The sequence below is a fragment of the Sarcophilus harrisii genome, chromosome 4 (assembly GCF_902635505.1).
Source record: "Sarcophilus harrisii chromosome 4, mSarHar1.11, whole genome shotgun sequence".
In the NCBI taxonomy this organism is placed as follows: Eukaryota; Metazoa; Chordata; class Mammalia; order Dasyuromorphia; family Dasyuridae; genus Sarcophilus; species Sarcophilus harrisii.
This window is the reverse complement of record NC_045429.1, coordinates 299,954,893-299,982,397: the sequence shown is the minus strand read 5'-3', so window position 1 is coordinate 299,982,397 and position 27,505 is coordinate 299,954,893. Positions and strand designations below refer to the sequence as shown.

The following is a 27,505-nucleotide window of genomic DNA, read 5'->3' as shown; positions in this document are numbered from 1 at the left end:
TACAGCATAAATAAAAGTGTATTCTACGAATAGTGAATAAGATCAGTAAGGCTGACTTCTAAGATGGCTTAATAACTCTGATGGCTCAACAAAGTGAGTACTCCTTCCAACAAAGAAGACCATATCTTATCCAAGTCTTCTCATCCTTTGTGATCTTGTCCATGTCCTCCAGGAAATATACTTCAAGTGGTGCTATTCATTATTCAGGAAGGCCTCCCCCCACAGCCACTGTGTGAATATCAATGAGGGAAGAAAGCTCCCCAATTAGATCCAAATCAATAAGCATTTATTAAATGTACTCTGCCAAGTGCTAGAAATACAAAATATAGAATTAAGACCCTCGGTCCATTTTATTTGATAGTGTTTATAGAAAGCTTGACATCACAATGGCCTGTAGTTAGATAAAATATTGTTAACATGAAGAAAACATGGAGAAATGTATTATGAGAAAGAATGCTTCCCTTAGGCAAGACTTTGAGCACTCGCTCAACTAGTAGTACTTGTTTCTAGAACTAAACATAACTTTATCAACTATGATCTTCCCTCTCCCAAAATTGTATTACTCCCTGCACTCCCAACTGCCACTGTCTTTAATGAGGCATTTATCTCCCCACTCAATTTATTCTTTGTTTTCTCAACCTGACTAAATTAAATTGGTCATTATATGCCACTTGTTTGATAAAAATGGCTGTGAGATCTATTTCTGTGTCCATGGTTTGTAATAAAAGAAATTGCCACAACTATAAAAATGCCATAAAATGCAGAGTACTAAGTTAATGCTTAAATGACAAAATGAAAAATGTCATCAAATGGTCTTTAGTCTCAGCAGATAATTGACTGTCCTAAGCTTGGGATGAATTCTATAAACTGAAGAGGTGATAGGCTTTCCTACCCATTCCTCAACATTTAACAGTGAATTCTCTCTAAATCATTATATGATAAATGTTAGAAACGGTCACAAAGAGAGAAGAGAAAAATCTCTCACAGACCATGACTCAATAGTCTTCAGCAAAAGATGTAAGTTGACAGACCTTGGACGAATGCCAGGAATGAGAATGATGTAAACTGTGTCCCCCTTGATCTTTGGGGAAGTGGGGGTTGGACCTGGGTTAGTATAACCCTAAAATTTCAACCCTTCCTAACCTCTGGGAGAGGTCCCACCCTCCTGTTCATAGAGGAAATTCCCATAGCAACCTCCATTTACAATTCAATTGGAGATCTTGGCCTGGATCATAATCACTACCCTTTATTGAGTTGAAAATTAGTCCTTCAAATTCATCTGGAGATTGCTCCCTAACTACGGGCCACAAAACCTCAATATAATCAAAGAATGAACCCCAAACTGCTAATTCCTTTTCAAAAAGCCCCCTGAATGGCTTCTCAATGTAAATCCATCTTTGCTAATCCCTTTTGGAACTAGGCCTCTGGGAAGTTATTTCTCAGTGTAATAAACCCATTTTTGCCACAAACCTTGCCTGCTTTCAGAATTGCAAATTCTTTCACAAAAACCCTGTAACACTGGCCAGGGGATCTCCCAACCTTCATGTGGAGTCCTCTGCCAATCCCTATTCACACTAACACAAGAACTAGCATCCATGTGAGGGTTATAAGACAACTCTTCAGCAGCAAGGTGATTTGCAGCATGATATTTTTGCTCTTGTGACAGGACCAGAGTTTTCCTGATGCAACATCCTTCAGCCGCAGCCCTCATTATTCCAGCTTCTGAATGAGGCATAAAAAATTCTCTGCAAGTAGTTTGGACCTCTCAGAGTTGATGGTTCTTGGTACTGATCCTCCATATTTCCAGGTGGAAACGAGGGAGGCTATCTAGAGAAGTTCAGTATTATCCTTGCTGAATATTTTTACTGGAATATGGTAAACGGAACCTCCACTGTTAAATTTTCAGTGATTCTCAAGTGCTTCATTTCACTTCAAAATTGAACCTAAATTAAAAGTGTGTTGAAGTTCAAGCTACATCTACAATAGCTCATACAGAGAATAATATTTGCTTTCAATATCATTTTTCATCAGCAATTCTACTTCTCAAGAAAATGTGAAGGTTTAAGAGTGCTAACCAGCCATAACACCTTTTAGATTGGACTTTCATAGTGAAGAGGGTTGTGGTCCCTTTAAGAAACTGTATTTCCTATTGATTTGTGATTCCTTTCAGATTCCCAGCCCCTCCTAGCTGAGGCATATCACTCCAGGAAGCCAGGGCCTTTGATTCACAAATCCTGGTCAAAAGCATCCCTTTAAATTCCAATAGTAGATCCGGGCTTGTCCCAGCCCCCATCGGATCTAAACCAACTTGGGCTCTCCCAGCCCCCACTGGTTCTGATCTGCTCTGGTTGTCCCAGCCCCCATTCTGACTTTCCCAACTCCCACCAAGACATGCAATATAATGAGCTTCCATCAACTAGGTCTTTGCAGATGGACTTAGGTGGCTTACTCAGCTACCAGGACTTTCTGCTCACTGAGAACTGCATTCTCAGTGCAAAACTCCATTTTCCATAGATCTGCCCGCTGGAATAATATCCTTTTCTTGTGTTATCCTCTCCTTATCCTCACCTATTTCCCTATGCCTCTCTGTCAGGATTTCTAACCTTACTTACAATCCCCATAATAAACCTCTTTTGTCAGTCTAGGTTTTCAGGTCTGTAAATTTCTTTACAGAGGACTTCTGCGCCACCAGAAGGGAGTCCCCAAAATTCCCTACCCTTGCGCCGAATCCCAAGGGGTTGCAGGGGAGCCAAACCTCTCCATTTGGTTCCCTGAACTCCGAACCTACCACTAGACCTTATCATTTAACTCCCTGAACACCAGAAACCTTAATTTCATTTTGGTTCCCTAAATCTAAAGCTCATCAATAGCAACTTAACCTTTGCACATATTCAAGTCCTTCAATACCTTCAGATATAAATGTTAAGGTTTTTGTTTTTTTATTTTAGGAGTGGGGAGGTGAAGAGAAGTTTATGATTTGTTACGCTTTACTCAAAACTTTTATAAAGCAACCTCAAAATTATGTTGGGAGTTTTGAGGCTAATCTATACAGTTCATTTTTTGCTTTACTCTACTAAATAAGTAACTGTATAATTAGCCAAATAATCAGATTTTGATCAGATAAAAAGATAGCCTTGTATCACTGACATTTATCTTTGTTTGGAATTTCCTTACATAGCATGTTTAAAGAATCACAAGATATACATTCTTCTGGTGATGTATTAACTGAATAACAAAATAATCTTTCTTCAAGAAAATGTGCTTCTCATAGCAAACTGTTAGTCTATACTGGGATCCTTAAGATCTACAATGCAGACAAGAACCTCTCCCTTTTATCTAAGTGGGCTATGTAATGTTATCATGTGGTAATAATGATTATCAACTTTTTAAAGATCATAGAACATAATAAGCCTATGTAATTTGTTCAGTCATCCAAAAACTCTTGACTCATAAAACATAGAAGTCACCTAGATCTCATAGTATGACAATTACCTTATAAAAGACACATGCTACTCCCTACCTCCCAACTTACCCCTCAAATACAAAAAGAATATAAGTATACTGAAAGGTATGTTAGGTTATACACAAAATTCAATTTCAGTGAAACAAAGTGGAGAATGGACTAGACACAGATTATTCAACCCTCAAAACTTAACTGAACATAATTTTTATGTTGCCTTGAAGAAGTCTGTTATGGGCAGGGCCTGATTCAAGGCAGTCCTCAGATAGTTGAAGTATGATTTGAAACAAAACAAGACACTAAGAAGATCAAATACATTCTTTCTGTTTAACATATTTCAATAGTTAATAATTCAATGGTTAATAAAAAGATTTACTTAAGTATAAAAAGAAGATTTACTTAACTATAAGGTAAGCAAAGCTCCTTTGTTTATAACTTGTCCATGGTGTTCTAACAGCTAAGTATCAGATAGTTCCTTGTAGCTGATTTATACTTGGGAAACAAGAAAGTGATGCTAATAGCTTGAGCCTTTATTCCCATGTGTCAATTAAATCTTACAGACAATTTCAATATCTTAAAAAAAAAAAAAAAACTAAACTAACTTGCTCCTACCACACATACCTATTTTCTATCTATCTGCTGTTCAATTCTATAATATAATTATGTTACTAACATGCTGGAAAAATATAATTTGTAGACTGTATTAGGAGAGATGCTATCAAAATGGGACAAGAGATTGTCCTTTATAGCTCAGTTTCTTAAACCATGTGTTATAACCCAATATGGGGTCTCATAACTGAATGTGAGGGTCATGAAACTGTTATTTATTATCAGCAAATATTTGATTTGTATACCATTTCATATATCCTCATCACATAAAACTTTTCTTGGGCAAAAAAAGAACAGAAGTGGAAAAAAGTTTAAGAAACGGTACTATATAACATATAGTTGTACATACAATGTAAAAAGTATCATTGCCAAATTCAGTGAAGGTAGCTAGGCCCCAAGCTTGAGAAAATGTCAGGGAACAGGCATTTCTAGCTTGTAGCTTTATGAATTTTATGAGCTACATTAAGGGAAGCACAATTTTACTATTTTAACAACAAGGAGAAGTGTGTTTTTCCAATATATTCCTCTACTGAATTAACAATATTTCAGTAAGGAAATAAGAGTCTAATATATTCTAAAATGGCTTTACAGTAAATACTGCAGAACACATCTATCCTATACTTCAAGAAATAACTGCACCTTCATAATAGCATTAATTTCCCCCCCCCCTTTCCTTTTCTTTTTTTTAATTAAAGGTTTTTATTTTCAAAGCATATACATGGGTAATTTTTCCAACATTGATCCTTGTATAACTTTTTGTTCAAATTTTCCCCTCCTTCCCCTCATCCCCTCCCTTAGCTGGCAGGTAGTCCAATACATGTTAAATATGTTGAAGTACATGTTAGATCCAATATATGTATATATATATCTATCTATACAGTTATCTTGTTGCACATGAAAAATCAGATCAAGAAGGAAGAAAAACTTAGAAAACAAATTGCAAGCAAATAACAATAGAATGAGTGAGAATGAATAGCATTAACTTTTCAATTGCTATCAAGAAACTACTCAGTTAAATCTTCCAAATTAATTGCTCTTATTAGGCCAATATACTAATGAAATTTTTTTCTCTTTTTTCCTGAAACAGAAGTTAGTTAAGATTTATTTTTAGGTGACATATGCAAAGATAGGGTGAAGAAAAGAGGGACGTTAGTACCTCATGTGGTGCTCCTTTGAAAACACTTGCAGACTGGTAGATGGTTTCAGTCCAGAGTTTGAGGTCTTCATTTTCTAGCTCCTCTGCAGTCCTGTACAGAGATTTGGGGACTAACCCACCCTCTGGCACTTCACACTAAAAATATAAACAAACCAAATAAAGCTGTACAAATAAAAACTAATCTGTTAACAGAACATACTGGCAAACATCACACCTTGATATATTTTACTCATTTCAAATATTAGAAAAAGGAAAATACTAGTTTTGAATCAAAATAATCTGCAAACAATTTAAAATGAAAACTGCAGGCCTAAATACAAATCAAATTTACCAAAATTCCTTTGATTTTTTTTTTTGTTGTTGTTTGTTTGTTTTTGCTAAGGCAATTGGGATTAAGTGCTTTGTCTAGGGTCACACAGCTAGGAACTGTTAAGCATCTGAGACCACATTTGAATTCAGGTCCACCTGATTTCGGGATTGGTACTCTATCCATTGTGCCACCTATCTGCCCAGATTTAATTTAAGTAAAGGAAGCTAAAATCAGAAACTTCACATTTTATAAATATCTCCAGGGACTGACTTGATTCCAAAGTTCATTAAGTTCAGACTCCAAGGAGTAAATCATGGCCACCATATTTTGAGCAATTATAGAAATAAATATTGCAGCTTAAACATGTGATTGAGAATCACACTGGGGCCATAGTGCATCTTTAACTGACAAAATTACATAATTTATATGAGTTATAAGAGCACAAGTGTGGAAGGACAACTTAACCTGTTTAATGTCCAAGACTGGATTTGAATTCAGATCTTCCTGACTACAGATCTAGTACTCTATCCATTGTATCATCTAGCTATCAATATAGTACCATTGACTAGTGAGTTAAAATAAGTTATCTATTCTGAAATACTAGAGTGAATAATATAGCTGAGGAACAAAGAGGTATACACTTAAATATGACTATCCCTATTAGCTATAAAGTGATATTTATGAGTATCAAAGGGATTGCTATAGAGAAAATAAATGTGGCCAAAATCTGTTTGCAGCTAGTATTCTTTTTCAATAAATAAGCAACAAGATAGGAGCCATTTATTACATATATAAAAGATGTTACCCGTTTCTACAGATGTGCTCTTATGGTGTGACATAGTAATTATTTGATGAATTATGGACTTTTAATTTAATTGCTTCTTGTTTCTGCCCTTTAGATAGCTGTATTTTCCTCTAAGCAGGAATGATAAATTAGTAGGTCGATTTGAGTCTTTTTTTTTTTTTTTTTAAAGTGGCTTATCCATTTGGGCAAATCATTTCCTGTGATCCCAATTTAAACAAATGAGGCAAATTCAAAGTATTTACATTTTAAAAGGGTGAGTGTTTAGTTAATAGATGCTTGACATCCAGGGCCAAGAACTTCTTCCTATAGTGATAAGCATATACCAAATCAGAGAAAATTTTCATTTCAGGTTAGCTTTAATAGCTACTGTGTGACCCTATCACCGTCCAGCTATTGGGGTAAAATCACTTACCTTTTGTATGCTTCAGGTTTTAATAATCATAAAATGATGGGGTTTGTATAACAAAGATTTCCTAACATCCTATAGGATATGTATTTATATAGCCAAAAAAATAGTTCTGCTGGAATTATTCAAGAGTAGCCAAAATATAGCCTACTTCCAAAACACACAAAAAAATTAAGGATTGCATCATGGCTTAAGGTTTAAGAAAAAAAAAAGACTCAAAAGAATATAAAATTAAGTGACTAAGGAGAAGAAATAGCATAAAATTGAAAATTCTGACGGGTAAAAGGGAAAATGAATTGTGAAGCAAGAATTTTCATCACAAAGCAAAACAAAACAAAAAACCTTAAAGTAAAATATTTTTATTTTATAGAAATATCTATAGGTTATGGAATTATTATTCATCTTAATTTTGTAAGATGTGAAAGATTACTACTACTGCCTAAAAACAAGTATCTTCTCAATAGTATATCTTTCAAAGAACTTTTTAAAAATCAACTCCCCCCAAATCCAAAATACAAACCAATACAGTTACATACTCATAATCTACCACTTTTTTTAGCTTGCTCAGGAGATAATAAGATTTTAGATTTTATTCCTGACTATTCACATGGGGATAATTCTACTGAAACCAAGGCCCATTTGAAGGACCTCAAGAAAGCTAACCAGAACATTACACTAGACAAGTTACTTAATTCTGTTTACTTCCCGTTTCTTTGTCTGTAAAATAAGCTGGAGAAGAAAACAGCAAACAACACCAATATCTTTGCAAAAAAAAAAAAAAAAAAACCCCAAACTTCCAATAAGGTCACAAACAGTTGGACATGACTGAAAATAACTCAACAATATTTTTCAATGATAGAATAATAAAATCCAACATGTGAATCAATTGGTCAATAATCAAGCATTTATTAAGCACCTAATCTATCATGTGCCAGTTATAGTACTAGGTGCTGGGTATACTAAGATAAAATAATGAAATGATCTTCACTCTCAAGGAGCTTAAATTTAAAAAGTAGATTTATATATAAGATTTATTTGCTGTTTCATTATTTGATTTTCAAAGATTCTTATACTCAAAAGGATTTTCATTAGGATACTTTTAAATATGAAATTCTTTTGATAGACTTAAAAATATTATTTGAATTACAATTTGGTTTTAAGTAGCAGCTCTATATGCTTAAAACTATATCATCAGTACAGAAGAACTTTCATATTTGCCAATATAGAAATTAGCATTTGGCAAACTTGCAATATTTACCAAAAATAAAACTAAATAGGAGATACTTCAACAAAATCCACTAAATTAAAATAAGTGCTTATGCAAAATAAATAACTGCCCTTCTTTTGGGGGGGGGGAGGGGTGTAGAGAGGTGGGGGAAAGGAATCTAATATTCTACAGGCTTAAATATTTACCATACATTCTCCACTCAGGAAATCCGGGATAATTTCCTTATCAATATAATCCAGTAAACCCCCTGGACCCTGGTAGTCATTGCCTGCATAAATAAGGAACTTCTTTCTTGTGTTGTCATCAATGAATGGGCTAACCTGTGGACAAGAAAAAAGAGAACATTCTAGCAAGTCTCTAGACTTTTAAAATTATATTTCTTAACTTTTATATGTAAAACTATTATTAATCTTTAATAGTTTTACACAATTTTTCCATAAAGTACTTTAGCATGGTACCATGTTGTGCAGAAAATCAACTAATTTTATTCTTTTTGTTTTTTATTTTTTTTAATTAATTTTATTCTAATGCTTTTTTTTAATCACAGAAGGTAAAGAGTGAGAGTTGTGGAAGGTGAAAAGATGTTTGAGACTGCTGGCTCTGTTCAAAGGAAAGGACTAGTCTGACAGGACTCTCTTCTTTCCCCATAGAAATCAGTAAGAGGAAGAGATCACAAGATTCTAGGTCTCCTCAAATCAGAAAAAGATAAACCAAATGAAGAGAAAAAGAAAAGAAGAAAGGAAGGATTAAAGGAAGAAATGAAAACACTTTGAAGCAGAAAGCTCATGTGGCCTGATCTTAAAGACTTGCTTATCAAAAACATATATCTGCTTCATTTTCAATGTTGTTACTTACAAGCCTGAAACAGGAAAAAAACAATTGCTATCAAGGACTGCATAAAACTACTGAATCAAATCCCAGGTCTACTGGGGCAATACTAAACAAAACAGAATTATATCTGAGAATTAATAAGCAGATTATGCTGCTTTCAATGTCCCATGTAAATATATATATATAAAAGAAAAGCTATTCAACAGGGCAAAGTACTTTACCCTCTTGTTTTACTGTCAGAATGTAATCTATTTATTGGTATGACAGAACTAATTTGATGATGTTGTACAGAGCTTCTACCTCTGCAAATCATTTGTCCTCTTCCAGAAGTAGGGATAACCTCTGAGTAGCACAAACATCATTTGCTACTGCTCAATTCCAGGAAACAGAATTAAGCAAGCCTAAGTAATCAAAGAAACTAGTCTCCCATCCTCCCTTCCCCATATTCTCTCCAAATATACCTAAACTCTTGTCTTCACCAAACATTATTTTTCTTAATAAAAGTTATCTATAAATTAAAATCTTCAAAAAATTCTTTCCATGCTGCTTTTTTTTTTTTTTTTACTACCACATAAGTATAATCCTACGTATGTTTTTCATATGATAAAGCTTAGTATTCAAACTTACCAGTGTCCATAAGACAGGAAATACCCTTGGAGCTCGGAGTATAAGAAGGCGGCCCAATGTTTCAGGGTAATTGGCTTCAACAACTTCAATGATCCTGAGTAGTGCTTTCACCCCAGGTCTCCATAAATGCCTCATATTCAATCCTTCCAAATCTACCAGACAGGTCCATGAACTATCAATATTAAAAAAAAAAATTTTTTTTTTCATTTACAAATGTAGTAGCAGTTGATGTCTAAGGACTCTTTCAATTAAAAATCTATTATCAGGGCAGCTAGGTGGCACAGTGGATAAATTAGCACTGGAATTAGGAGAACCTGAGTTCAAATTCAATTTCAGATATTTATTAGCTATGTTATCCTGGGCAAGTATATAATTGCAATTGTTAATATCTGTTTCACAATTTAGAAGGCACTTTTTCCCCCCCTTTTTGGCAAAGCTCTTTATATCTATGTACATGTTCTACAATTTTACCAGCAAACTTTTATTTGGCGATATATTCAATCTTATCAGAGATATTTCTGTTACATAGCAGCTATGTAACTAGGTATAAGTCACTCAAAAACAGTACCTTAACCACTAAATATGGAAGTTGTCTAGCAGCTGCTAGTCTAAGTAAAGGAAGTTTCTTCACTGGGAAGCTCCCAAAAGCAAAATTTTAAAATAAGTATGCATTGAACACACACACACAAACACATTTTTTCTTCCCCTTCTCTCCTCTTTGCTAATCCCTTTGCTAAATCCCTTATAGACAAATCTACATATGAATATACAAATACATATTTATAGAACTCCATCACACAGCAGTTTCCAATTTTTCCGAAACTGATGTGAAATCCTTTTCTTTTTGTTTTATAACTGTCTTGCCAATTTTCTGAGTTCTTGTTTTATACAATTTTAAAAAGACAAAACTCTTTAAAATAATAATTTATTAAAATCTATGGACTTTATTGGGAAATTCCCTACAAATCTGATATCTTTAACTGATAAAATAATAAGCAGTTCTTTTGGTCTCCTTGTAATGACAATTGATTCATTTGAATTAAGATTATATATAAAATTATTATAATTGGTTTAATGTACTTTATAGCCCTTCTGATTGATCATATTTTTAACTAATTCTGAACTTTAGTCTAACAAAATAGTGGTCTGAATACACACAAGAGAATTGGTTGATAAATGATTCATGCATCAATAGCAAGTCTTTTCCCATCTGTTAAGATAGCAATTTGATGGGGTTTTTTTTTGTGTGTGATGTGATTCACTGTTCATTGTTTCAAAGAAAATATTAATCATATAAAGAGGCATGAGATTTCCAGGAAGTTTACATCTATGTGACTTCTTTCATTCATAACTTTATAATCAAGTCATTAAATATTGAGAAGTAGATAGCGAAACTGGTACACACTGTTTTCCTTTATCCATAAGAAGAAAAATCAGAGTACTATTTATTCGCCTTATGCCACAATGACTTTATGGCTCAAATGCTTATTTCAATATCCTATATCACAAGTTTATTCATTTTTCTTATTCAGATAAAATAGTAACAGCATAAACCAGTGAACTTTGACTCCTGGAAAAATACTAGAATGAATTATTAGAGATGGCTAGGAACATCTAGCAAAGGAAGCAGTGATTACAAAGAGACCACTTAACATCATATGAAGGACAGCTCATGTCAGGGTAAACCTCAATTTCTTTTTTGAAAAGATTAGTAAACTGGATGGATCAGGAAGCTTGTACATGAAGTTTACCTAAATTTTAGTAAAACAGTTGTTATACCCTATTTTATGGATAAGATGGCTAAGTGTCTGGACTAATAATTAATAATAATTAAAGTGGATTATTTATAGTTCAATATCAACTTGGTAGGCAATTTCCATTGGAATGATCAAAAGATCTATATTTAGTCAAAGAATAATGAGGAATCAACAAACTAAGAGCCTACTTACTTTATCTCAGATACTCTGCTATGTGTTGCAGATAACATTTAAAAAAAAAAAAAAGTAAAAACAGTCCCTGTTCTCAAAAAACTCAGCCTAATAGGGTAGACGAAATGTAAATAACTATGTACAAATGAAATATATACAGAATGAATTATAGGTAATTCTGAAGGGAAGACACTCAGATTAAGGATTAGAAAAAGCTGCTTGAAGGATTTTAGCTGAGACTTGAAGACAGTCAAGGAAGCCAGGAGACAGAGATGAGAAGAAAATAATGGAGGAAAGGCAGTGAAAATGCTAGGAGTTATGGCATGGAATGTCATATGTGAGGCCAATGTCAGGCTTCACAAAATTTGTGGATAGCGGTAGGGTATGCAATATTGTAACAATAGAAAGAGGACAGGTAATAAAGGGCTTTAAAGACCAAAGAATTTTATAGTTGATCCTGAAAATCACATAGAGCCAGACTTTTGTCTTACAAAGATGAGTTTGACAGCTGAATGGAAAATGAACTGACATTTCAGACAAGGAGATCAACTAACAGGTTATTATAATAGATCAGGGATGATATAAGAAGGGTCTGAAACAGGGTAGATGTAGTGTCAGAGGACACAGCGTCAGTGAAAATTGTTATGAAGGTAGAAATGTCAAGACTTGGCAACTGGTTGAACACAGGGAATAAATGAGAACAAGAACTTGTGGATGAAACCTAGGTTGCAAGCATGGGTGATTGGAAGGAATGGTAATATCCTCAACAGGAAAGTTAGGAAGAAAAGTTAGAAGGAAAAGAGATGACACTGTACTCACAATAGACAGTGTTAGACTCAGAAAGATTAGCTTTCAAATGTTGCTTCAGTAATAGTTGTGCCACCCTAGCAAATCAATTAATCTCTGAACTCCAATTTCCTGTAAGAAAATAGTAGCTTCTGCTTCACATGGTTTTGAGAACTTTTTTTTAAAAAGGGCATAGAAAACTTTAAAGTAGTGTACAAATGTTATGATGATGGTGGTGATGATGATGATAACGATGACCTGATCAAACCACATTTGAAAGAGTTCTGATCTGAAAACCCTGGTTTGGAATACTGCAGAACACTGAGAGGAGACAAAGAGAGCAACTAGAAGGGTAAAAGTCTTCGAGTTCAAGTTGTATGAGGAGAGTTGAAGAGAATATGTATGATCAGTTAGCAAAAGAGAAGATTGAGGGAGATCTGGGGCTGCTATTTTAAATATAGGAAAGAAGATTGTGTAGGGGGTAGAAGTTGGTGTCAGACTTCATATCAGAAAAAACTTTCTGACCATTAGAGCTGTCCAAGTGTAGAAGGAGCTGTGTCTCATTAGGCTATATGATAATTACAAGCAGTTATCACTTCATAAAGCAGAGATATGTCATAACAGGGCTTCTCCTTTCAAGCATGGATTGGATGATGGCTGCAAAAGTCCTTTCCAACTTAATATTTTGTGTGAAATATATAATTAGTCTATGGCTTATATATTCATTGATATTTAGAAATATCTAGAGTTTAAAAATAAAACAAGAACTGATTTTGTAGACAAGTTATTAGGAAGTAGAGCTTTACTTTCCACTTCATTGAAGGGTAGAATTTTTAAAATTTAAAACTGAGAAATACACAAAAATCTAATTTGGTGAATTATCTGTATCTCTAAATTTTCCATTTCACATCACATCAATGTTGATTCCTAGAACAGTGTGTAAATTCAGATAAAATAATAACAGCATAAATCAGTGAACTTTGACTCCTGGAAAAATACTAGAATGAATTATTAGAGATGGCTAGGAACATCTAGCAGTGGCTCCTCAAGGGTGGTTGCCAAAGACCCCTTTTTAGGGGGACCATGAGGTCAAAATTATTAAAACATACCTCTATTTTTCAACTATATCTGTATGAGACTAGATTTTCTTTAACCAAAATCATATCACAACAGATTGAATACAAAAGCAGGTATGAGAATCCAGCTATCTTCTATAAAACAGGTAGACATTAAGGAGATTAAGAAAAATAAGTAAAAAAAAATGCCAGTAAATTTTTTTTGTTTTTGAAAATATTTTCCTTTTACAACGTGTAATTGGTTTATTATTTTAAAATAAGTATTTAAAAATTTTTTATAACTTTTAATTTCTAATATGAAAAATATCAATTGGTTTCTAATGAAAGACAACAAAGCAACAAAGTTTACAATCACATATAATGACACATTTTATCTTCCTGACTGCTCTGCAAAGTTAATTATGGCAGCCAAAACCAACAAATCTTCCCTAATATATTTGAATATCATATTATACATATGATATAAAACGAGTATCCTGAGCATTCATTTATTTCATCTCTTTGAGAAGCAAAATAAGATTTTAGCTTTTCCAATGATTGATTGCAAAGTTCTTCAGACACATAGGCAATTTTCTTTTATAAAGGATAGATAGGAAGTGGCAAGTGCCAGGTTAATCAAAACACTATCATGATCTCCACCACCACTTTCTCTCAGATTCTGGGTCCAAGAAGCTTCAGGGGGGAAAAATATCTACCCACTTTTCCAGACTAGCCTCCAAAGTTTCTGTCCAGGGAAGCAATACCTGTGGAGATGTGACCTAATAAATGTCTTGCAGATGACACAGGCCCCAGTCTTCTAAGCAGCCAGAGCTACTTAAGACCTGGAATAATATGTATAAATGTTATGACGATGGTAGTGATGATGATGATGACCTGATCAAACCACATTTGAAAGTGTTCTGGTCTGAAAACCCTGGTTTGGAAAACTGCAGAGCATCAAGAAGAGACAAAGAGAGCAACTAGGAGGGTGAAAGGCTTTGAGTTCAAGTTGTATGAGGACAGTTAAACATCTGGACACCAAAGTCCTTGGCACTGTCAAAAACATGAACATCAAAAATGGATCACACATGTAATCAAGGGAAAGGATATTTAAAAAGAGGTACTACACTATGTACGTTGCTACTGCACCCTAAGAACCACTAGATCTTTCCCTCTGATTTGTACCTGAAACCTCCTACATGTTACATTGTTTCCCCATTTCACACTTGTGAGCTCTATGAGAGAAGGAATGTCTGGCTTATCTCTGTGTATCCCCAGCATTTAACACAGTAAACCCTTAATAAATGCTTTTTCATTTATTCATTTCTTTCCACCACATCTATAAGAACATTTGAAGCTATTTTGTATATGATTCAACAAGCACCATTTAAAACAAATCAACAGTACACATAGTACTTGTTCTTAAATCAAAGTTTTTATATCTAGGAAATTCCATAAACAGTCTTATATAATACAAACAATCCTTTTGTACCACATAGTTTTGATGCCAAAAATTTGTTTCTGCTTAAGCTCATTAATTCTGTAGGTACATTTTCAAGATACTATTTAAATTTATTGGGTTTCATGCTCTCTTTAGCTAAGTCTTTTGTAGAATGCAAATAGATGATGATCAGCTATGTTAGACTTAGCTCTTTTCAGTAATTCAGTGATCCAAGGCAATTCCAATAAACTTTGGATGGAAAATGCCACCTGCAGTTAGAAAACTATGGAGACTGAATGTAGATTGAAGCATATTACTTTCACCTTTTTTTTCCTTTCTTTCTCATCATGGATTTTCCCTGTTATTTTCATTTTTCTATCCCAATGAGATTTATATGGAAATATATAAAAAATGAATATATATATATATATATATATATATATATATATATATATATATATATATAAAACCTAAAAAAAAAAAAAAAAGCAAACAGAGGACTTTCCTCTTTGTGAATCTTAAATTATAACTATAATAATAAATCATCATTTGGACTTTCTTCCTTTATAGTTCTATGTTTCTGCTACTAATTTAATCTAATTATATATTTATCCAATTTGCTATATAGGATTTACCAAAGCTAATGACGATGAAAAATAATAAAGACATTATATTCTTTACTTATGCATAAAAATTTCTTGAGTGAGTTCACATACTTCACATTCAAAGTGTATAGCTAGTAGCACAAATATATATAATTCATTTGTGTTACGAATCTATATTACTTGAAAACACTACTGTGGTAGATCATGCTAAAGTTAAATTGAACACACACTAACTTACATTTGACTTTGCACATATCACAGTATTTAGCTAATTTTGAGTTGGAAGGAATTTTCATCCTAGCTTCACTTTGTGAACTTTATTTTAACTAAAATAGATATATTATGCATGAATTATACTAAAATATATGCAATAATTTCCACCTCTGCTTTGTACTTCCTTAAAGTATAAATTTACATTCCTCTACTCCCACGCTATGATAATGCCCACAAGTTTGAAAAATTTTTATTTTCATCTCCTTTTTAACTTTTAGAACTCAAAAACTACTCTTTTCTATAGATTGTTTAGACACTGCTTTGAACAACTCTCAAACTATTTAATAGAGAGTCTTATTTGGCCAAATACAATTACAAAATCCTATGCTTACCTGATAGGTCGACCAAATACTTTTGTATTTTCTTCACATCTTCTTAATCCTTCTTCATTTATTGAGAGAACCTGTGTATTTATAGAACACCCACAAAAATATTTACCTTTGTTAGGCATAACTACAGAATTATGATGAAAGGACAATAAAAATTAATGTTCTCTAAGAATGATGCTATTTGCTATACAAATAATAATATACAAGAACATCTGCACTTAAAGTCATAGATTTAGATATTTTATGGGTCATTAGAAAATACATTTAGAGTTAAAAGAGTTTTCTGTTGGTCTTTAAATACAACAAATTCTCATCTCAGGGATAAAGAAACTAAGTCCTAAGAAATTCACCCAAGGTCACAAAGGCAGAAAAAAAGTAGCACAGGCATGATTAAAACTGAGGTTCCTTGCCTCTAAATATAGTACTTTTTATCATTCATATATACAGGACACAAGAATGTCAAAAGCAGTTATCTCTGGATACAAAAACCAGGATATTTTGTTTACATGGAAATATAGACACATACTATATTTTACAAATTATTAGCTATCCAAAATGATATCGTATTTACATTAATCAACAAATATTAAAAGAAAAAAGTTTAAAACTCCTCATATATCCTCAGAATGGAGTTAGAATACTCCTAAATGTGAGGGCATTTTGGCATCATACATTGTCTTAGCCTAGACATCCAATAAACGTCAAAAATATAAGTACATTAAGTTTCTCAAGCATACAATCTGGATATTTCTATCATCCCATATAACTTAAATGTGGAATTATGACACTGTCTTCTCTTGGTGAAAAAGTTGATCTTTCCTTCTCTTGTACTAGAACCCATCCCTTTCACAACTTCTAATTGTGGGTATACCAAGGTTTTGTCTGCCTGCCTCCCTTCTGTCAGGGAGATCTCACCAGGTATTAATTCCTCTTCAGATGACTACCAGATCTATATATGTAGCCCTAATATTTCTCTTTAGCTCCATCATCACATCACCAACTGCCTATTAGATGTATGTTCTGCAGGCATCTCAATTCAAAATGTCCAAAGCAGAACTTATTATTTCTCCCTATAAACTTACTCTTGATTCCAGTCAGCTAAGTTTCCAACCTTGGTAGATTTCTCAACTACTTATGCTTAATATCTAATTACCAAATTTTGTAATTTCTACATTTAAAATATCTCTCCCATCTCTCTACCTACAGAGCTATCACTCTGACCTAGGTTGTTAGTGCCCATCCCTTGTATTAATGCAAGTCTATTTAATGAACATCCTAACTAAAGTACCTCCTTATTGCAAAATTTTTTTCCACATAGCTTGTCAGTCTAAACATACCATTCTCTTATTACCTCTTGGATTAAATATATAGTCTGTTTGACATTTAAATTTGCAGCCTTATTATATTTTCCTCCCCTTCATGTTCCCCATGATCAAATTGGTGGTCTTACTGTTTTTCATAAATGGCAATCCATCTCCCATTTCTTCATCTTTGCATTGACTGTTTTCCATCCCAGGAAATGTCCTCCCTCTCCTCACTTCTACCTGTTAAAACCCAAGTACCTTAAACACTCAAGGTACTCAAGCACTATTTTCTAAAAAGTCTTTCTTACTCTTCCAGTTGCTAGTCTTCCTCTACTCTCCCCAAAATTTCCTTATCTATTTTGTATATATCTTTTGTTTACAAACACACACACACACACTCACACACTCTCTCTCTATCTCTCTGTCTCTCTCTCTCTCTCTCACCCCTGACGGAATGTAAACTCTCTGAAGGCAGGCATTATTTCACTTTTGTCTGCATTTCTAGTACCTAGCAATAGCATACAATAATGTAACATTCTGGTGATATTAACATTGTAATAAAATACTAACAAGAATTTTTAAACATAAATATTAACACACACACACACACACACATACACACACACACACACACATACACACACTTACGTATCTCAGCAAAGCTTCTTCTCCAAGTGCTCTAACTAAACCTTTCGTATCCATCTGTCCCAGCCTAAGCACGTAGAGTGGACGCCCATCTAAGAAAAAGAGAGACTGGAAAATGAGTCATAAACCTTCTCTCCCATAACCTAGTTAAGTTGTACATTATTTCCCTCTACTAAAAGTAGCAATCATTTTCTACTGAGAATTTGCTATATATAAGAAGATATTTTAAAACTGACCACATAATTCCATGAAGTATTAAGTTTAAGATTAGTAGTCAAGTCAAGGATACTAATAAAATTTAACTGCATCATATCTAAAATATTAAAGTCACTTTATTTTTAATACTACAAAAGATCCTTGATAAAAGTTCTCAAAGAGACCTAAGTTAGGATTTAAAAAAACCTATTAATTATTAAATAAACTATAAACGGCTGAAAAGGGCTATAATTGTATTGGTTGGATCTTTTTTATGCTATGGAAATTTTCTGTGTTTTACATGAGAATCATGGCAAATTATATACAGGAAAATATTACATTTTGCCCAAAAGCATTTCAGCACTACTTAAATAAGTGGTAAGAGCTCTGGCCTAGGAAAGAGATGGCTTGTATTCTAATTCCAGGCTCTTAACTTTACTTCACTACTTCACTCAATGATCCTGGGCCTTTCTAGGCTTCTATTTCCTAACATGTTAAAATGAGAAAAAGACTAAACTATCTCATTTTTATTAATTTTTATGGCAGGAATAAAGCCCTTACACTTAGCCTTTAAAGAAGCAATAGTGTTAACTTTCCCATAACCTCCCCTCTTTGAGAATTTATCTTTCTAAGTTACATACCTTCCTACATGAAGTATTATATTTTTGCATTAACCCTTTGACTTATAATTGTTCTTCTATGCTAGGGTGGAAATAAGAACTGTGAAAAATGAAGCATGGGCAAAAAGCTGCACCTTTTCCTATCTTTTTTCCACTTTGTTTATTGTTGTTCTCTTGATTTCACTGGAGATGTCATTGAATTTAAGAAAGAAAGACTTACATGTATACTTATTGTGTATCTAATTTATATTTTAATATATTTAACATCTGCTGGTCATCCTGCCATCTGAGGGAGGAGGTGGGGGGAAGGAGGGAAAAAATTGGAACAAGAGGTTTTGGCAATTGTCAATGCTGTAAAGTTACCCATACATATAACCTGTAAATAAAAGGCTATTAAAAAAAAAAAAATTAAATTAAATTAAAAAAAAAAAAAAAAAAAAAAAAGAAAGACTTAAATAACTAGAGCCTGAAAGTCTCCAGAATACTGGATGGATCTTCCAAAGAAAAGTTATAGAAAGAAATGGACAAGAATAACACTGAATGAAAAACTAATAGATAAGTTGAGAACTGTAAGACTGTAGCTTTTTGTTAAATTCTACACAATAACACCTATTTAACTGAGAAGGAAATAATAGAAATAAAATGCTTTGGCTGAAAACAAACTAAACCAGTAGAATTAGATCAGTGCAGATATACTTTATGTCCTAAATATTAATTTCATTACTTTAAATTATATTATTGGGAAAAGAATAACAGGCTGGTATTTACTAGTTTTGAGAAAATAAATGAGACCTATTTTGCCAACTGAATCAAACTGTTGATTATTCTAAGTTAGAACTACCAAAATACATTTAAAATTGCAGTAAAAATACCATACAGCCCATACCTTTGTCATGGTGATGCCAGCCTCCTGCATAGTAATCTTGAAGTACTTGGGGAGGGTTCCATGTATCAAGAATGTAGTCCACTTGGTGCTGCTTTCGCCAGGTTAATGACTGACACATGATTTCTCTAGCTTTGTCAATATTAAAGTCACGAGCACGGAGGAAACGTAATATATGCTCATCTTTGGGGATCTATAGAGAATAATTAGATTCTAATCAATGTGAAAAACATATATGCCAAGAGAAGCAGATTTTAGAATCACTCCTAATCCAAGGATTGGACTAGTATAGAATAATTCTTAGAAAAATTAACCTTTCTTACATCATTTAAGAAAATAAGAATTATTACCATTGAAGGATTCTTTTACTACTTCATTTGATTTTAGCACAGCATAAGACATACCTATGAATAGCTTCTAAAATAGCAAGTGTTTCATGGCCAGATAAATAATATTGATCCCACAGAAACCTTCACTGGCATTTCTTTGTAACATATTTGGACATGTTGCTAGTTTTTAAAGCTGGAAAATGTGTTAACATCTGTGGGCTGATTTTCACATAAACTAGTATGCTTTTCCTCTTCTGACCTCTTAAGTGTACTTCCTTCTACTCTTTGTGAATCATCTTACTGAAATGTGTATCACTGCTCATTTGATGAACATGTTAATTCCATATCACTATTAAAATCCTCCAAAAATATTTAATATGTCAATGATAGGTTAAGTAGCATCAAGTTTATATAACACAAATGACAACAGAGTCCAAGTATTTGTCTGATAGTGATGGCAGTAGACGAATTTCATGGAATGTCTATCTTCTTTTATTAAGTGTAGCCATATAAACAAAACTGAACTCCTCTCATTCTCCACAAATATAAGAGTCACTACAGATTTCTAAATCTTTAAAAGAGGAGGAATGGAAGAGTAGAAAACTTGGAATTCACAGCCTTTTCAAGTTGACCACGCAAGGGTTAAGTAGAGGATTTAGAAGTGGTGGAAATAGTAGTATTAGAGTCAATGGAACTACTAAATTTAACTGTATGATTTCTAAAACTAATGTTTTACATTAATTTTTGATATTAAAGTATTTTTAATACTAAAAATCTCCTTGATGAAAGTTCTCAAAGAATCCTAAACTAGGGTTCAAAAACTGAATAGGTTATTACTTTAAGTTAGTGGTTGGATCTTTTTTTAGGTTACAGAAATTTTCTGTAATATGTTTTATGTAATAAACATGACAAACTATATATAGGAAAATGTCACAACATGCTTGGTCCCAAAGCATTTCTGAACTATATGAAATAAATACTGATCTAATCACTTTTATATTTAAGAGGAAAAACACCAATAGACATGTTCTTTATAAGGATAAAAAACTAAGAGTAGGACTGTTAGTTCCCTGAATTAAATTATATTTTTCTTCTTAGGTTTGCTTTAAGAAAGTAGGAATTTCAACTCCATTACTCATTCCTTACTTTGCCCTTATGGGTTTCCTGGAGCCACTGTCGAAGCCTGATCAGGCAGCTTTCCTGTAATGGAGTCAAATCACCCAGATACCTCTTGATGTAGTCTGCATCCAATTTGTCTAAAACAAATAATTTAGACAACTTTATTAATTTAGATGGAAGACCCAAATACTTTTGAAGAAAAACAAATTTAATTTTGGCATTTCTATTGAGTAGCAGATTCAAAACGTTTACCTTTTTTTAAAATCTGGAACTATGCTAAAAAAGTGTCAATGTCCATACCCTTTGACCCTGAGATACCCACTATTAGACATACAACATAAGAAGATCAAAGACTAAAAAGTGCTATCTATACCACAATACCCATAGCAACAAAAAAACCTGAAATAAAGCAAATGCTTGTCAATTGAGGAATGACTATACAGACTATGGTATATGAATGTAATATATTATTGTGCCATTAGAAACAATAAATAGGAACATAGAGAACTGTGGTAATACTTATACAAACTAATACAATATGAAATAAACAGAAATCGTGAGAACATCCATAATTGCTACAGCAAATAAAAACAAAGGAAAAAAAAGTAAATTTAAATACTGCATAATCTTAAAGACCAAGCTTGGCCTTAAAGAAGAAATATGGTAATGGCACTTCCTTCTTTACACAGACGGGGGGAAAAGAGGATGACTATGAAGCATTGCATATAGTTTTAGCTGATATGGTGTTTAATTTTGCTCAATAGTTTTTCCTTCTCTTTGTTAAAAAGGAATAGGTTACTGTATAGAAGGATATATTAGGATAAGAAAGTTATATAGAACCATGATATTTTAGCTATCTCCTCTGATTCCAAATAAAGCATTCTCCCCACTGTGCACTATTTGTATGCTCTACTCTAGGAAAAAAGTAATAAAACTAATCAGTCACTTAGGATTTTGCTTCACTAGAGGGAATATGTCCATCATGCAATCAAGTAACAAATTTCCCAATTGCAACAAATAAAGCAATCAAACCCTTGAGCATTTCTAGTGAAATTATTCTGGATTAATATTCCAGTTTTCTACTAGGTTCCCCCCCAATCAATATGTAGCATAGAATCACACTTGGATGTACATATTTCTTCCAATTGTGAAACTCACTGTATACAACAATTACATCTTCCCTTAGGTCCTCGATGGGGGGTCAGTTTTCCTCTTAATAGTGCATGAATATCAATACAGCACATCATCTGGTCATCATCACTCATGGATGACTACGCTATCTCCTTTTCAGGCCATATATCTCTCTGGTGATATTCTTTGCAATGCTGCTCCTTTATAATTCTTTGTTGGTAATGAGTTACACTCCTATTCATTCCCATAATACCCCTCTCCATTGCCCTTTGGGTGACTTCTAACTCTTCAACTCTTTTTTTTTCTATACATATTTCCACATTTATTATGCTACGCAAGAAAAATCAGATCAAAAAGAAAAAAATGAGAAAGAAAACAAAATGCAAGCAAACAATAAAAAAAGGTGAAAATGTTATGTTGTGATCCACAATCAGCTCCCGCAGTCCTCTAAGTGCAGATGGCTCTCTTCATCACAAGATCATCGGAACTGCCTAAATCATCTCATTGTTGAAATGAGCCATGTCCATTAGAACTGATCATTGTATAATATTGCTGTTGCCGTGTATAATGATTTCCTGCTTCTACTCACTTCACTTAGCATGTAACTCTTCAACTCTTGAAATAAAATAAGAATTTTATTAGGAATAAAACATCTTACCATCAGGTGTCCCAACTACAAGCTCAGATGAACTGTTAGAGTTAAGAATTTCATTATTCAATCCTTCCTTTGTTGGTGGATCTGGTATGCTAATAGCAGCCGACACTGGTTGTTTATTACAAGATGAAGTTTTCTTTGAGGAGCATGAGACTGGAGGACTCCAGCGGGGCACAAATGTGATACCTTCTTCTTCTAATTGATGCAGGTAATATTCAATGATTTCTTTTCCCTTTAAAACATATCATGACAAGAGAATGCATGATGTATAAATTATCATCTCTCCCAAGATTTTTAAAAATATGTTACCAAAAATGAATGCCACAAATCAAAATGGAGTAGTACATTAAATCACCTATTTATCTTTATTTTTAATTCCTTCCTTCTGGAAAAGGCCTGTGTATTATAGGTATTAGTATAGGTACTATTACCTATAATAGTAACATGTTCAAATAACATTTTAAGTTGATTGTGTGCTTTACACATATTATAATTTTATTTAATATTTAGGCAGGCCTGTGAAGTAGGTAGGAAAATGCTATAGAGATATACTATCTAGAATATATATATATATATATATATATATATATGCTATATACAGATATAGTAAAAACATGACAGAAATGTAGGTTGAGAGGTAGAAGGAACCCTGAGCATTATCTAGTCCAAAGCGCACACTTTATGTATTAGGAAAATGGGGTACAAAAAGGTTAAGTCATTTGCCCATAGTTGTTCAGCAAGGAAATATTAAGACTTGCCTGAACCCAAGTTTAATATTGGTATTCATAGTATAATAGAAAGAAGCCTGAATTTAAAGCCAGAGTACCCAGGTTTGATTCTGAGTTCAGTTGTTTTAATATATGTATAATCTTGGACAAGTCACTTAACATTTTTGGGCTTCAGTTTCTTCATCTGGAAAATCAGAGGAGTTAGAAGATTGTAAACCAATTCTATTGGTATAGCTTTTATCTATATTACATTACCTCTAAGAACTAAGTCTAGTCCAAATGGGCAAGATTTTTCTACATGGTCAACTACAAACATTGCTTCCTGCCTTTATTTGCTATGTCAAATCCACCCATACTGAACTAAACAAGTTATAAACAAATTCATTAATCATTCAGTAATTTTCCAATTATAGATATACTTCAAAATTCTTTAACTTTTATGCTGTTTGTTATATGTGAAAATTTAACAGACAGAGCTTTCTAGAGAAGGCATTACACTTCAGTGATATGTGGTAGGACTTATAAAACCATCTGATAGTTCCCCAATGCACTAGTTGATATTTTACATAACAATCTGCTTAGTCTCCAAGCAAGTAAGAATGTCATGTTCCTTTCCTGGTACTACTAGAGGATTTTAATGTGATCGAAAACAAAATGGGCTACCTAATTTTATTAACCACGTAGACTTTTAGCACCCATATCTGCCACTCACCTCCTCATGATACTAAGTCTTCTGAGTTTCATTAAATAGCACTTTGGGAAATTCTGAGGTTCCTAAACTACTCTATTTACCCATTCTCAGGAGAGAATGACAAGTGAAACTACCTCAGAGAAATGGCAAAATTCCACGACAAGACTTACTTTTTTAATATTGCTGGTATACTGCTTCATTGCAATCTTTTCCACAGTGCTTTCAAAACCAAAGAAAGATTTAATATCCAGACTTGCAGACTGTTCAAAGCAGGTCCAGTCTTCATTGTCAGGGTGAACCTGCAAGCAAGGGAGAAAGCATTCAAAAAACCTGTTCTGGCAAGTGACAGGATATTAGCTATTCAAACTATAACCCATAATGAAAGCATGAAGCAGATTTTAATATAATTCCTATTATTCCTATTAAAATTATACCAGAAAATTATAAAATCTGGTTGAAAATGATAAAAAGTCCAGATTTTTAATTTCTAAATTACTGCAGGCAGCTAGGTGGTGCAGTGGATAGAGTACCAGCCCTGAAGTCAGGAGGACCTGAGTCCAAATTTGACCTCAGAGACTTAATACTGCCTAGCTGTGTGAACCTGGGCAAGTCACTTAATCCCAATTGCCTCAAAAACAAACAAACAAACAAAAGAGTTATATTACTATTGTAGACTAGGTTCAACCCCCCTATTAAATGGAATTCATCAATGACAACAATTAAGTTTTCTATATGAGAGATACAAGAGAATGAGAAATAGGATTGTTTAAAAACAAAAATGAATTATCACATTCTTAATGATTCAGTAGGATATTCTTGTGGTAATGAACATAACTTACTGGGAGAAGCCAATCTGTCAACACAATATTTCTGGGGTTACAAAACACTAAATACTTAACAGGACCTTTTTCTGTCATTCCAGATTACTCACTGTGTAACAGCAGTACTCGTTAATGATGACCCGGTTGGAAAATGTTTCATTATGAGCCTCTATATGCAAGGTCCGTTCCCGGCGGTTTAATGAATTTTTCTGAACAAAGTAAACATAATCAACTCCTGCAATCTAAAAAAACCCATAAAAATTTGTATTAGTAGTATTTAAATATAGTAGCTGTGGGGATGAAGTAAAACCCCTTAAGTATTTTTTAAAAATAAATTTTTAACTGATCACATTTGTTTTCGTCACCAAAAATTTTATTTTATATTCCTCTCAGTCCCTCATCTGAAAGAAACACACATTTATAAATAAGGATTGAAAAAAAAAAGAGCAAAGAGAACTTAGCAAAACCTAACAATACATCAAAAAAAAAAAAAAAAAAAGGCATTATATATTTTGTACTGCGCACATAAAGATAACCCTTTATAAAGGAGAGTCAACTATTTCATATCTTTTCTTTGGGGGAAGACTTGTTTTTGATTGTTTTGCAAAATCTATTTTTTTTAATGGTTACAGTTGTTTCATTCTATATTATCCAGTCACTATACATATCATATTTTCTAGTTGTTTCACTTTGCATCAGTTCATGTCTTTCTATGCTTCTCTATATCACGTTTTGTCTTTTTTTTTCAGCAGAGTAATATTCCATTACATTCATATACCACAATTCATGTAACTATCTCCCCATCAACAAATATTTATTTTCTTCCCAGTTCATTGCAACCAAAATAAATAAATAAAAGTGTTTCTATAGATATTTTAGTGCATATAAAGCTTTCCATTTTTTTAATGACTTCTCTGGGGTATATACCTAGGAATGGAATCTTTGGATCAAAGGTGATAGACATCTTAGCTACTTGATGCCCAAATTTCTTTCAAAAATGGTTGTACAACTTGACTAACAATGCAGTAGTGTACCTATCTTCTACAACCCAAAACTGACTATTCTACTCTTATGTCATATTTGTCAATTTTGCTGAGTATAAAGTGAAAACTTTTTATTTTTGTTTATTTTAATTTGAATTTCACTTATTGGTTGTAATTTGGAGCATTATTTCAGGTAGTTGCTAGTAGTTTGTAATTCTTCATTTGGGAGCTATTTGTTTATATCCTTTGTCTAATTCTTTACTAGAGAACGGTTTTTGGTCTTAATGTTTATGTATCTTAGACACCAAACGAGTCAGAAATTTGATTAAACGTTCCAGACAACTGCCTCCCTTTTGATTATGAATGCATTAACTTTGTGCAGAAACTCTTCAATTCATGTAATTAAAACTGTTAATTATTTATTATTATAATTATTTATAACTGTTAATTTAATTAATTCAATTTAATTATTATTATTGTTTATTATTAATAAATTTATTATTAATTTTATTAAATTTATTATTATTGCCTCTATCCACTGTTTGGCTAAGAAACCATCCCCTCTCATCACATCTTCTTCAACAATGAGATGATTCAAATCAATTCCAATTGTTCAGTGATGAAGAGAGCCATTTACATCCAAAGAGAGGACCATGGGAGCCGAGTGTGGACCACAACATAGGATTCTTACTCTTTCTGTTGTTGTTTGCTTGCATTTTGTTTTCTTTCCCAGTTTTTTTCTTCTGATTTTTCTTGTACAGCAAAATAAATGTAAAAATATGCATACACACACACACACACACACACACACACACACACACACACACACACACAGGATATAACATATATTTTAACATATTTAACATATATTGGACTACCTGCCATCTAGAGGAGAGGGTGAGGGGAAGGAGAGGATAATTTGGAACAGAAGGCTTTGCAAGGGTTAATGTTGAAAAACTATCCATGCATATGTTTTATAAATAGCTTTTATAAAAAATAAAAAAAAAATTAAAAAGCATCCCCTTCCATAACTCTGAAAGGTATATAATCTGCTTCTTTTCTAACTGTTTAATGGCATGCTCAATAAATTCTCAGATCATATAACTTTTTTATTATTGTGGAATTTTTTTTTCATTATTTCCCTTGATATTGAAGAACTTTTGTTCTTCTAATTGAATTCCATTACTATTTTACCTAGCTCTGTAAAGTATCTCTCCCTTTGATGATGTGATTTATATAGTATTAAAACTATAAAATTGTTATGATCCACAGCTGTGGACGCTCTTGGAGAATTGACCTATCCCTTAACAATTCCCCATTTTTGGGTTTTTTTTTTTTACATAGAAAATATATATTTTATATTTAAGATTTCTATCAACATATAAATAAATTAGAAGAACATAGGATAGTTGACCTCTCAGACCTGTGGAGGAGGAAGGAATTTGTGACCAAAGAAGAACTACAGATCATTATTTGTAACCTCCCTCCTCTTCTCTCTGCCTCCAATTTTTCTTGTTCCCAGTCTGCAACACCTGCGTCAGCAAAGGCTGCC

General features: G+C 33.1%; 1 protein-coding gene across 2 annotated transcripts in view; it reads right to left on the bottom strand.

The window, feature by feature from the left end:
- Window positions 1-27,505, bottom strand: part of SEC14L1 (SEC14 like lipid binding 1) — an 84,562-nt gene that overhangs the window by 10,938 nt on the left and 46,119 nt on the right. For both annotated transcript variants that reach the window (XM_003768676.3, XM_031965557.1), the window contains 10 exons: window positions 25,081-25,212; window positions 24,320-24,448; window positions 22,734-22,962; window positions 20,972-21,081; window positions 19,500-19,689; window positions 17,802-17,890; window positions 15,853-15,923; window positions 9,433-9,604; window positions 8,160-8,294; window positions 5,226-5,360 (listed from right to left, as the gene is read on the bottom strand). In XM_003768676.3, the coding sequence (XP_003768724.2) occupies window positions 5,226-5,360; window positions 8,160-8,294; window positions 9,433-9,604; window positions 15,853-15,923; window positions 17,802-17,890; window positions 19,500-19,689; window positions 20,972-21,081; window positions 22,734-22,962; window positions 24,320-24,448; window positions 25,081-25,212 (1,392 nt within the window). The remainder of the gene's footprint in view (window positions 1-5,225; window positions 5,361-8,159; window positions 8,295-9,432; window positions 9,605-15,852; window positions 15,924-17,801; window positions 17,891-19,499; window positions 19,690-20,971; window positions 21,082-22,733; window positions 22,963-24,319; window positions 24,449-25,080; window positions 25,213-27,505) is intronic.